The sequence below is a fragment of the Dendrobium catenatum genome, unplaced genomic scaffold (genome assembly GCF_001605985.2).
Source record: "Dendrobium catenatum unplaced genomic scaffold, ASM160598v2 fragScaff_scaffold_133, whole genome shotgun sequence".
Classification (NCBI taxonomy): Eukaryota; Viridiplantae; Streptophyta; class Magnoliopsida; order Asparagales; family Orchidaceae; genus Dendrobium; species Dendrobium catenatum.
In genome coordinates this window covers 186664-198111 of record NW_021318595.1, presented here as the reverse complement: position 1 = coordinate 198111, position 11448 = coordinate 186664, and the positions used below count along the sequence as shown (strand labels likewise).

General features: G+C 35.5%; 1 protein-coding gene across 1 annotated transcript; it reads right to left on the bottom strand.

Moving 5' to 3' along the window:
* Positions 1-699: 699 nt before the first annotated feature.
* Positions 700-7842, bottom strand: LOC110091916 (ruvB-like 2). The gene is made up of 2 exons (XM_020816221.2): positions 6941-7842; positions 700-1590 (listed from the first exon to the last, which is right to left on the bottom strand). Exons 1-2 carry the CDS (start codon positions 7726-7728, stop codon positions 945-947), a joined length of 1434 nt encoding a protein of 477 aa, XP_020671880.1. The 5' UTR covers positions 7729-7842; the 3' UTR covers positions 700-944.
* Between the last annotated feature and the right edge of the window lie 3606 nt (positions 7843-11448).

The following is an 11448-nucleotide window of genomic DNA, read 5'->3' as shown; positions in this document are numbered from 1 at the left end:
AAAAAAATTTTTTTTTTTGAGGGGGGGCAATTGCCCCCCGTAGGCTCTTCATAGTTCCGCCCCTGGCACACAGATATATAATATTTTACTTTAATTTTTTAGAAGATTTAAAATAATATTTTATAAATAAAAACAAAAATATAGCTATCGGATATATAAATATATTTTGTTACACAGGCATGCAATTACCCCCCAAGCATAAGTCATATTGTCTCGAGCTCAACTTGTTAATTAGCTTGTGAACCAAACTCGATGAGCTAATGAACTAAACTTAATCCAGCCTCGAGACTTATTTGCTCACAAACTTACTCGTTTAAAAGATATTAATAAAAAATATATTTAAAATATATTAAAATTCAAAATTTTAAGCATAAATTATTAAAAATGTTTAAAAATTATATCTGAATTTCTTATATTAAGTGATTATTTATTTATTTGTATTTCTTATTTTATCATTTTATTATAATAATTATTTAAATCATAATCATTTTTTTTTCATAATAAACAAATTGGCTTGAACTCCTTGAATAAAACTCGATCTCGAGCTCATTCAAACTCAATTTAGAGGTGACTCGAACTCAGCTCAACTCGTTTACACCCCTACTGATCTATACCCAACACCTTAGCATCAGTCTTGCTTACATGCTATAAAGATACCCCAAAAAAACAATGATGTGCAATTTATATCAATAACTGCACTACAAAATGAGCTTTGAAAATAGTCCAAAGATTTCAAAATCTCAGAAAAATGATCTCAGTTGCACAAGTCTTCTATAAAGCCATTAAATAAACACAACATAATAGCATCAGCTATGAACCTTTAAATAGCACATATCAGCACAAAAATAAAAATAAAAAAAGTTGATCATAATTTAGACTCACTAAGAATCATACAGAATGAAGCCTATAGCTTTAAAAGCCAACAAAAACCATTGTATTGGATATCACAAATGCATGGCATCTTCTTCATCAACCCCTCCAGGAACTTCACTGAACATGTACTGGCTCTGGAACTCCATCAGATATTGTGTTGATCTCTTCACGTCCAGAAATAAGGAATAGACTCGACTGATATCCTCCATTTCCACCACCTTTCCCCTTCTCTTCTGGCAAGCCAGAGCTGCAACTGTGATCAAGTGGATTGCATATCTCAGAGAGGTCTCTGTGCCAATCTTTGTCAACAACACCTTTGAATCCTTGGACATTTCCACTTCTTCCTCATCGCATCTAATTTCGATAATTTTATGGATCTCCTCTTCGGTGTACGGTTGGGTGGATATGATGAGGAGGCGATCGAGAAAATCGGCAGGGATGCCGTGGGGGGAACGATAATTTGTGCCGCGGATGGTTGTGATGCCCCGGTTCGTCGCAATGACGAGAATAGGAGCCATTTCGTTCTCCAGCGCACGGTTGAGGAAGGAGAAGCATTCAATGTCAAGCATATGGACCTCATCAATGAAGAGAACACCGGGTACTATGTCAGCTTTTCCTTCTTCCCTCCATTCTGCTACTTTTGTATCAATTTGCTCTCTTACCTCAGCTCGAATTTCACCAGTGTCTCCTGTGAAGAGTGCTAGGAAACCCTGTGTCCTAGAGGTTTAGTAGTAAAATTTAGATTTGATTAAACACTTTGAAATTGAGACTAGAACATATGCAAAATAATACTATGTGCCGGAAGGATCTAAAAACTTCATTTCATGGTCAGCCAGTGGCATGGAAGTTAGAAAGTCTGAGCAAGTGTTGGTGATGCATTCAAGCAAAAAAAAAAAAGTTAAGGAGAAGAAACAGTTGGTCTCTACAGAGATAATACAACTCAATCTTCGACTCAAATGAAAAAAAAAAAAAACAAGGTTGACAAGAAGGTTCGTTTGTGACAGCTTTTTTCCAGCTTCTTAAAACAGATTTTTAATAAGAAATTTAAATTTTTATACTAGAAAATTACTTTAAGAAGCAATAAGAAAGTCATTCAAAACGAAGCCAAAATAATAATCTATACAAAATTGTCGCACTAATTAGAGTGGAAAACATAAAAAAATCCAAATTTTATATTCATCACATCAAATGCAAGTCACAGCAATTAGTGCATCAGTTGAGCAGAAAACACTTAAGTGGCATGCACAGATTCACAACTAAAAATAAAAATAATAATACTAAATTGAAAATTAAAATTAAAAAAAATTAAAATTAAAAAAAATTAAAAATAAAAAACGTTTTGCAAACCAGCAATCAAAATAGGATAATATGTAACAAAAAAAGATAAAATAAAAGAATAGAATGTTGGGCTATAAGTAACACAATGATGTTCTGACATACTCTCTATAAGTAAGGACATAATATTAATAAATAAGCACAACCGAGAGCTAGTTTGCTACCAACTGTCCCGGACCAATTAAGTTATCCAGCTAGCTCAAGCCAGATTTAAAAGCTGTTTCTAAATGATCAATTTAGTACAGCTAGAAGTGATCGAAAAGAAACAATTATTTATATGAACTTAATGGTGGATCTTTGTAGATGAATAATCCATCTCACTTGGATCTTTTTCTCTTTCTTCTTCTATCAAATTGCCTTGGTTAGAAAATATTAGAAATGATACGTCTTTATTAGAATTAAATGAGAATTTGACTCTTAGCAGGACATAATGGAGAAAAATGATTCATGTAGCCAACCCCACAGTGGGATAAAGGCTTGATATTGTTGTTGTTGGCGTGTTTTTGTTTTTTGTTTTTGTTGGCGTGCTGTTGTTGTTGTTGTTGTTGGCGTCTTCTATCAACAACAACAACAACATCAAGCCTTTGTCCCACTACATGGGGTCGGCTACATGAATCTTTTTTCGCCATTACGTCTGGTTAAAAGTTAAATTCTCATTTAAATCTAATAAAGAAATATCATTTCTAATATTTTCTAACCAAATCTTTTTAGGTCTATCTCTACCTTTATTAACATAAATCGAATCTAATACCTCAACTTTCCTAACTGGGTCATCGGAAGGCCTCCGTTTAATGTGACCAAAAATTATTTTAGAAATTCTCATCAGCTGGAAGATAGAAATTCTCATCTATTTCCCTCTTTTCTTGGGGAATTTGTAGGAGGAATGGGATTGACGATAGTAAGGCATGGATAATATGCTATGCTTAACAAGTTTCTTCTATTACGTTGATCGGAGAGAAAGGTGAGAATTCTAAAATTTGTAAGTGATAAACTCCACCCAAAATGAGAGAGACGAGAAAATATAGAAGGAATCTTTCAAATTTCATTCACAACCAATATTAGCATTAACACCTTAATCAACCTTCTTCATAGAAAAAGGTTATAAAAAAATCAAATTAATTTAAAAAAAACAATAATATTAACAATTAAGTGCAATAACACTGAAATAAAATCTAAAAAATGCCTAAAATATTAGAATAATTTTTTGAATTGCATCAAGGAGCAACTGATGTTTTGACACACTAAATTTGCATGTAAGACATGCAGTATTTTATAGAAACTATTCAGTATTGCTTAAAATATTTTATAATAACCTGGACGCCAGAAATCACAAAGGCGCTACATTGATTTGGTCACCAGGAGTTCAAAATGGTATAGTTCTAAGAAAATAATGAAAAAATGAATAGTATTGAAAATACAGCTTAGGGGAACTAAGAGAGAGAGAGAGAGAGAGAGAGATTAGTTCTTGCTATATGGTTTCAGTTTTATTGTTTTACTCTAGCTTCTAATTTAAATAACTTCGATTTTTTTTTTTCATTGTTCTTTTTCTATGTTATGCAAATGCTTTAGTGTCTGATGTTCTGGGACAGGTGCACATATATATAAAGCATTTGTTAATAAAGAACACTATAACTCATTTAGAATAACTGAATATATATATATATATAAAGCATTTGTTAATAAAGAACACTATAACTCATTTAGAATAACTGAATAAATCATAATTTAGTAAAATTCATCTTTAAGTCTCTATAAGATCCTTTTACTTAATGTCACATAATACTCTTAAAAGTGCTAAGCAAATTCTGATCATAAACATTGAACTCCAAAAATTGTGTCATCGTGTGTATCATAATCCAAAATATATTAATCAATTAGACAATCAATAATTTGCTCTTCCAATATTATTGAAATAATTATCAATTTCATATCTATAAAAAATAACATATTTTGGTTATGCTAATCAAAAGCCATTTCACTGAATACTTTTCTCAATTATGTCAACTTTTCAGTTATTTTATAAATGTCTTGTCAACTAAAATTATATTATATGCAAATAGAATACACTTATGAAACTAGCTTAATAAAAGTAATACATGATCTGATTTTACTTAACCAAAATTTTATGATCACATAAACTATTTTAGATATTAATCATTGCTGCATTATCGAGAGCTCTAAAAATCTCAACCAACTCATCCATATGATAAAGTGATAACTGATTTTATAGGAAGCATATTAAGCAATGGATAAGCCTTGTCATGCGATTTTTCCCTCATTAAGAACTTTATATTTCTGATTTAAGGCTTCCCATTAGACATACGCTCGAAACCCCCCAATTAAGCCCCACTCCCGACTATGAAAAAGAAGTCTCAATCAAAGATGTTAGGAAGCTTTACATTTATTAACACCACTCTTGTTGTGCTCACAAGTTCAACCTTAGCATGCACACTTGAGTTTTATTTGAGTTGTGCTCTTGGTTCAATCATTATGGTTCCACATAAACCTAATGATTTGGACATGGACCTCTCTAGCTCGACCCATATCTTTGTCCCCATACCCTTTTGTCTGTTAGATCTAACGCATAGACACTAGGCCAAGGTGAAACCCTCATGAATCCACTAGGTTGATTGTAGCACAATTAGATTCATGCATGTGAGTCACCCAATTTAGCCCAATTAATTTTAGCATAGATGTTGAACTGATCTACTGGCCAATCCCTCTCTTTTGACTCATTTCTTAGGTGCCACACATACCTAATAGATCAAAATTCACACCTTGTGAAGTTAAGTATAGTCTTCATACATTGTGCTTGACTTATGGATCAGCAAATCCTGCTTGCACTCAAGGCGATCACCACCTAACTCCAATAAGAATTCATGATTGTGAGGTGACACGACACATCTTACACATCCCAAACTGAGCACATTAATCATCATCTAAATCATCAAAAGGATCGCCCTCAATTGTATCTCGTAGGTCAAATCCTCTATTCAATAGTACATATCATGCCATAATCACTTGCCGATTTAATCATGTGTCGCACTGCAATTATGATTCAAGTTTGATTGTACATGTCGCATTGCGATTGCATTCTCCATTTGATTGCACAAACATTGAACATGGAGCACCTATAATAAGATAATCAACAGATATTTGGAAGTTAAAGATGGGAATGGAATGCAAATAATCGATGAATGGCCACCTATAATTATTAAGTAATTGTGTGGAAATTGGGGCATGGTTTGCAAGTCTAACCAGCTGCAATATGTAAATGTAGCTCATGTCAATAACAAAATAACCATCTTAAGCAGGTAAAGAAGGACAGATATTTTTTGTTAGATCATCAGACTATCAATTGTATCAACCTTATTGTTGAGGAAGGAAGGAATTCAATAAAAATAGTATTGATACGTTATGCAAAAATTATCTTGATCGGGCCCGAATCTCGAGGCAAAAAGCTAGCCGGAAACTTCAAAAATTAATTCCGGGAGCACCCGAACTCCAATTTCAGCGAGCTTATAGTCAAACTGAGCGTCTCTGAAATACGAACCCAACGACACCAAGATCAACCCAATCCAAGCGCAAATGAGTCCGAATCAAGGACCCGAAGCGCTGTTGGAAGGTTCAAAACGCAATTTGAGTTACCAAACGGTCTTCGATTTTAACGAGCTTATACTCGAATCGAGCGGCTCGACGAGACGAATCCAACGAGCCCAAGATCGCCAAATTCCGACATCATTAAGGCCTCCAAATGTCCAACGAACGGTGAACGATCGAAGGGTTCAATATCAGTCGTCCATTCAAACCACTCCCTATTCGCCCATGATCTCACATCTATTTACGAGCTATGCCACTCCAGAAAAACTATAAATAGAGCCCTCATTCTAAACAAAGGGGACTCAAGTGAAGAGAGAGAAGAAGAGTAGAAGAAAGAGGAGAAGGAAGAAGCTCCTCCTTGACCACCGCCGGAGCTCTTCCTTCCGCGGTTCCGCCCGAACACTCCGAGATTCTGCGTGATATTCGGAAGAACACAGGAATTCTTCTCAACTTCCATGTGATGCTGAAATTCTTCCCAATTTGCAACAGAGTTCCCTTCTGACGCTGAAACTCCGCCCAAGTGAAGCCGGAGTTCTCCTTTGCCACCAACAGACGTCGGACTTCTACCCGACGTCGAACCTTCACTCTTCGCCAAGTTTCTACCCGACGCCGGACTTCTACCGATTATCGGACTTCACTGGACGTCTACGCGAAGATGGATTTCTTTCCATTGTTGGACTTCTACCTGACGCTGTCCTTCTGATCTTCGTCGTCAGACTTTGGTGTCTCATAAATGCTAGACCCTTTCTCTTATCTGATTGCGTGCCGGATTTTCGTACAACGCTAAGACGCAAATTTACAAACTCTACCGCCGCGTATATTCTAGCACGCAACAAGTATAGTGTTTCCTTTGCTATTCTAACACTTCTTTCACCATGTTCTCTTACCTTTCAATATCTTTTATGGTATTTAATTTTCTTTTCTTTTTTGAAAGAAAATAAGCATCATACTTTTATGTCTATAGCTTAATGACAATAGAAAAACTTTGGAGTATTTTGTGTCTATAGCCAAAGAGACATGGCAGAACGGGTAAAAACCTGATTTTTTTTCTTGCTACTCCTTAATTAAATCAACTGTAATGAAATTTTTCTCGGGAAAAAAAAAGAGGCCGATAGGAAAGCAAGAGCCAAACCTGCTATTGATGACATCAATTTCATGAAGAGTGACGCAGTGCACGACCTCCTTCCTCTTCTGTAGCTCACCCTCAGGGCATCTGACAAACTTCGTATGCGGCCCAACTGCATCATAATCTCTTGATCGCCCAATTGACCGACCAAGCTTGGTCACTTTACCCGAAGCCTTATCCAGCGCAATCACATCCCCGCTCTGGACCTTCTCCTTGGTCAGTGCTTCGATCATCTTTCCTCCCAGCTCGTACAACGTCTCCATATCTGTCGTCTTCAGCGTAAGCTTCCCCGTCTTGCCACCCGCAGATGCCGAAGAGGACGAACCCGAAGCGGAAGCACCGACGCCAACGGGACGGTCAATGGTGATCTCAACAACCTCGCCCTCAATGATTTCGGCCTCCTCCTTGATGCGGACGCCGATAGCGCGACGAAAGGCCTGGGTAAGAGCCTCGGTCTTGGACATCTCGAGGGAAAAGAGCTCCGAACCAGAGAGGGTGGCGAAGGGGGTCTCCTCGCCGAGGGACTTGGCAAGGCCCATAGCAATGGCAGTCTTGCCCGTGCCAGGCTGGCCGGCAAGGAGGACGGCCCGGCCAGCGATCTTTCCCTCCTTGATAAGCTGTAGGATCAGCCCTGCCGCTTTGCGGGCGGGTTGTTGGCCAACCATGCCCTCGGAGACCGCGCGAGCCTCAAGTGACGAGTCGAGGCCAAGGCCTCGGATGTGGGAGTGCGCCCCGATGCGCTCTATACGCGTCAAGTCTCGGCTTTCCGAGAGCTTCTTCAACTCCGCCGCCATGGCCGCCGGAGGAGGAGGATGGCCGACGGGTGGAGGAAAGGAGGCGTAGGGTTTAACGAAGAGCCGGAGGTCTAGGGAACGTGCCGAACGGGACGAGAGCTTTTCCTTTATATCCCGTCCAATTAGAAGGTCATTGTGCAAGTACACTTCATGAATATTAACGGTGACTTGGACGGCCAAGATCCGTTGTGTTTTAAGATATGTGCATGGGCTCTGTTATGGGCTAGAGAAGATGGGCTCCAAGCTTTCAATAAAACTACCAAGCAATTTGGGCTTGGATTTGTGGACTGGAGGTTGGTGTAGAAATTGGGAGGAGTCATGGCCGACCAAACCAAATTAAAGATAGTTTTAATTAATTTATGTAGGCTTAGTTTGGGACATCATTCTTAGTGTTTTATAAAATAATTTTTTAGAACAAAAATTTTGAGTTCATAAATTTTTAGTACGAAAAAATGACATTAAAAAGCAGTCATAAACTGTCTCAATCTAAGACTTCATTTGGGATTACTTTTTGCTACTTCTTAAAAGGATATCTCTCTCTCTGTCTCTCTCCCCCTTGCTCGCTCTCTCTCTCTCTCTCTCTCTCTCTCTCTCTCAGTACAAAAGTTAAATTTTTTATACTAAAAAGCTGTTTTAAAAAACAGCAAAAAAGTCGTCCCAAACGAAGCCCAAATCTTACTTTTATTTTTAACTTTCCTGAAACACTTGTGTTTGCTGCAAACTAAGCCTTCATTTGGGACAGCTTTCTAACTACTTAAAATAGGTTTCTAGTACAAAAAATTTAATTTTTCTACTAAAAAACTTCTTTAAGAAGTAATAAGAATTAAAGTCGTCCCAAACGAAGCTTAACATTGATAATTTTTCTTGGGGAACATAAAAAGAGGAACTTATATATTTAAAATGGAAATCAGTAAAGCCTGCTTAAGATGATTTGTTCGAATTTGAATGAACTTTACTCAACTCAAATTAGTCTTATACATGCATATCTCTCTCTCTCTCTCTCTCTCTCTCTCTCTCTCTCTCTCTCTCTCTCTCTCTCTCTCTCTCTCTCTCCCCTAGAGAGAGAGAGACATGCACCTACATGGATAATCTACTTATATAGATTACTATTTTCTTATTATCTTATTATGTCAAACATCCCCAAATACATTTTTGAACCTAAATACCTTTAATTTCATTGTACATTATAGATGAATAAATGGGTGAAGCATTTTGGTTCTTTATGTATTTTGGGGAGGCCGGGGAAGCAATAAGTAACAATATGGAGTACACAAATAACCCCTATCCTCGAAGGATTAGTTCTTAAAAGTTCTTCCAATTTAGTACAATTGATATAAATAACTATTATTGAGTCTTTCCTCAATGAATATAAAAGACGGGCAAATGTTTGAAAGTAAATATAATTTGAGAAAAAAAGATACATCTATATGCAAATGGACTCTAAGAGTATCCATCTAAAGAAAAATAAAATACCTTTAAAGCAAGAAAAATATATAGTGCAATGCAGATGCAACCGATTAAGAGAAAAAGGACATAATTGCATCACTTATAAGATCAATGGTCTATTTAGGGCGGCTGCAGCTTTTAATAAATATGATTGTAAAATTATTGTGGGAAAAATAACTTTATAGAAATTTACTACAAATATTATAAATATGTTCATTTTTTTTATAAGTTTGATAGTTATAGCTCCCACATTAGTATATCATAAAACTTTTTATAAAACATTAAAAAAAGTAATAGGCAAATAGAAGTGTGACTATAATTGAAAAGCAAAGTATCCAGAAAGTGTTCCAAATAGGTCGTAAATGCTCACCACAATCTTATAATGAATAACATTTTATCTATGTAGTTATGGGAAAATTATTAGGTCCGGTTACCGGACCTAAAAATACATCCGGACATCCAATTAAAACTTGTCACGTGCACTGTGTTTTGACTGCATTTTGATTGTGATTTAGCTGCACTTTAGGTGCGCTTTACCTACACTTTTGATTGCATTTTTTTACTGCGCTTTAGGTGCGTTTTGACTGCGCTTTAGGTGCGTTTTGACTGTGCTTTTGACGCGCTTGATTTAAAATAATATTTTATTTGTGTCCGAACGTATCTCTACTTCCGGTGACCGGGCCTAATAATTTGCCGTAGTTATGACAGTCTTTTCAAAATATATATATGTAGTTGTTATTATTTTGTTATGTAGTCATTTTGATTTTTTTATTTTTTTACTTTGAGGTCTATATTCACTTTTAATTATTACTATATTGTTCAATCATGCATGTAGTTCTTCTAAAAGTATGTATGTCCATTAGCAACAACTATATATGTTAAATTATAACTATTTGCCAAGAAATGAAGTTGTTATTACAATGTTTATAAATGTTTATTCTTCAAAATTAGTTATTAATTAGAAGTATTATTGTTCACAAATAGTTTTTTATTTAAAATGGTTATTGGATATAACATTATAATTTTAAAATCTTATATACCATCACGATTGGTTATTCAATATAACATTAAAACTTTAACATCATAACTTATAGTTCATAAATAAAGTTCTTATTATAATGTTTAGAAATGGATATTTGTTTATGAATAGCTATTAAATATATCAATATAATTGTAAATATATTTGAACCATCTTTGAATGCCATGATCTGCTTATATATATGACTACAGGAGATTATGGAACAAGATTAAAATCTTATTAAATAATTATTATTTTTATTAAAGTTATGAACAACTTTGTTGAAGAATAAGGATCAAATCATCAAATCATGTCCAATCAAGTTTCTAATATGATTCAAATTTGCATGCATAGATAGTTGTAGAATGACAACTGCACATTGACTCAAAATGTATAGTTCCAAATATAATTAGAATAAATAATTATATAGTAAATGATAAAAACACTCCACACAATTAGAAAATGACTCAAGAATAAATTTATAAGTAATAATGAGTACATTTATAATTATAGAATTGATATGACTATAAAAAAAATCATATGATTTGCACAAATTTTGAGGTAATATTTTGAATTAGAAATTTTTAAAATTAAAATCATGATCATTTGAACTTCAAGTTTGAAATGCTTATAGTTAAATCAAGCAGCTCGATGAGACAAATCCAACGAGCGCAAGATCAGTCAATTCCGAGATCATTAAGGTACTTTAATGATGTAAAAAAAAACTTCATGGTCAAGAAAATTGATATAGACAGTATGGAGTGTTTGGATTCTAGTTCAAATGACCAAAATGTCTATCCCAAAAAGCCTATAAATAGAGCTATATTCTTCACATGTGGGGTAGGAAGAAAGGAGAGAATTAGACAACTGATCTTTTGTATTTTTCAGCTATCACTGTCAAAGACCACAACCAACTATTGTTAGCGATAGCCACCACCATCACCAACAACCATCACCATCGTATTGCAATGCTGAGATGGAGAGCGCAACTATGCCATGCTTTTTGTTCTACAGTAATTTGGGATTCAGCATGCAGTGCAACGACATTGTAGTTTTTGGCGCCATGGCTCTAGGCACTAAATGATCTAAATGATATGTATATATCCCTCGCCACCTAACCTTCTCCTTTATGTCACTGCCTTATCAGGGAGGAAAAGAAAGGAGAAGAAGAGGAGAGGGGAGATAGGATAGAAGAGGGGAGAGAAGAGAGAATGTCTTTCTGGGCTTTTTCATCCTTCATTTATGTTACAAAATTT

Excerpts from the sequence above, each read along its gene's own strand:
- LOC110091916 (XM_020816221.2), bottom strand. The coding sequence starts at position 7,728 with ATGGCGGCGGAGTTGAAGAAGCTCTCGGAAAGCCGAGACTTGACGCGT. Across the intron at positions 1,591-6,940 it reads ATTGATGTCATCAATAGCAG|GACACAGGGTTTCCTAGCAC; the intron begins GTTTGGCTCTTG and ends CTAAACCTCTAG.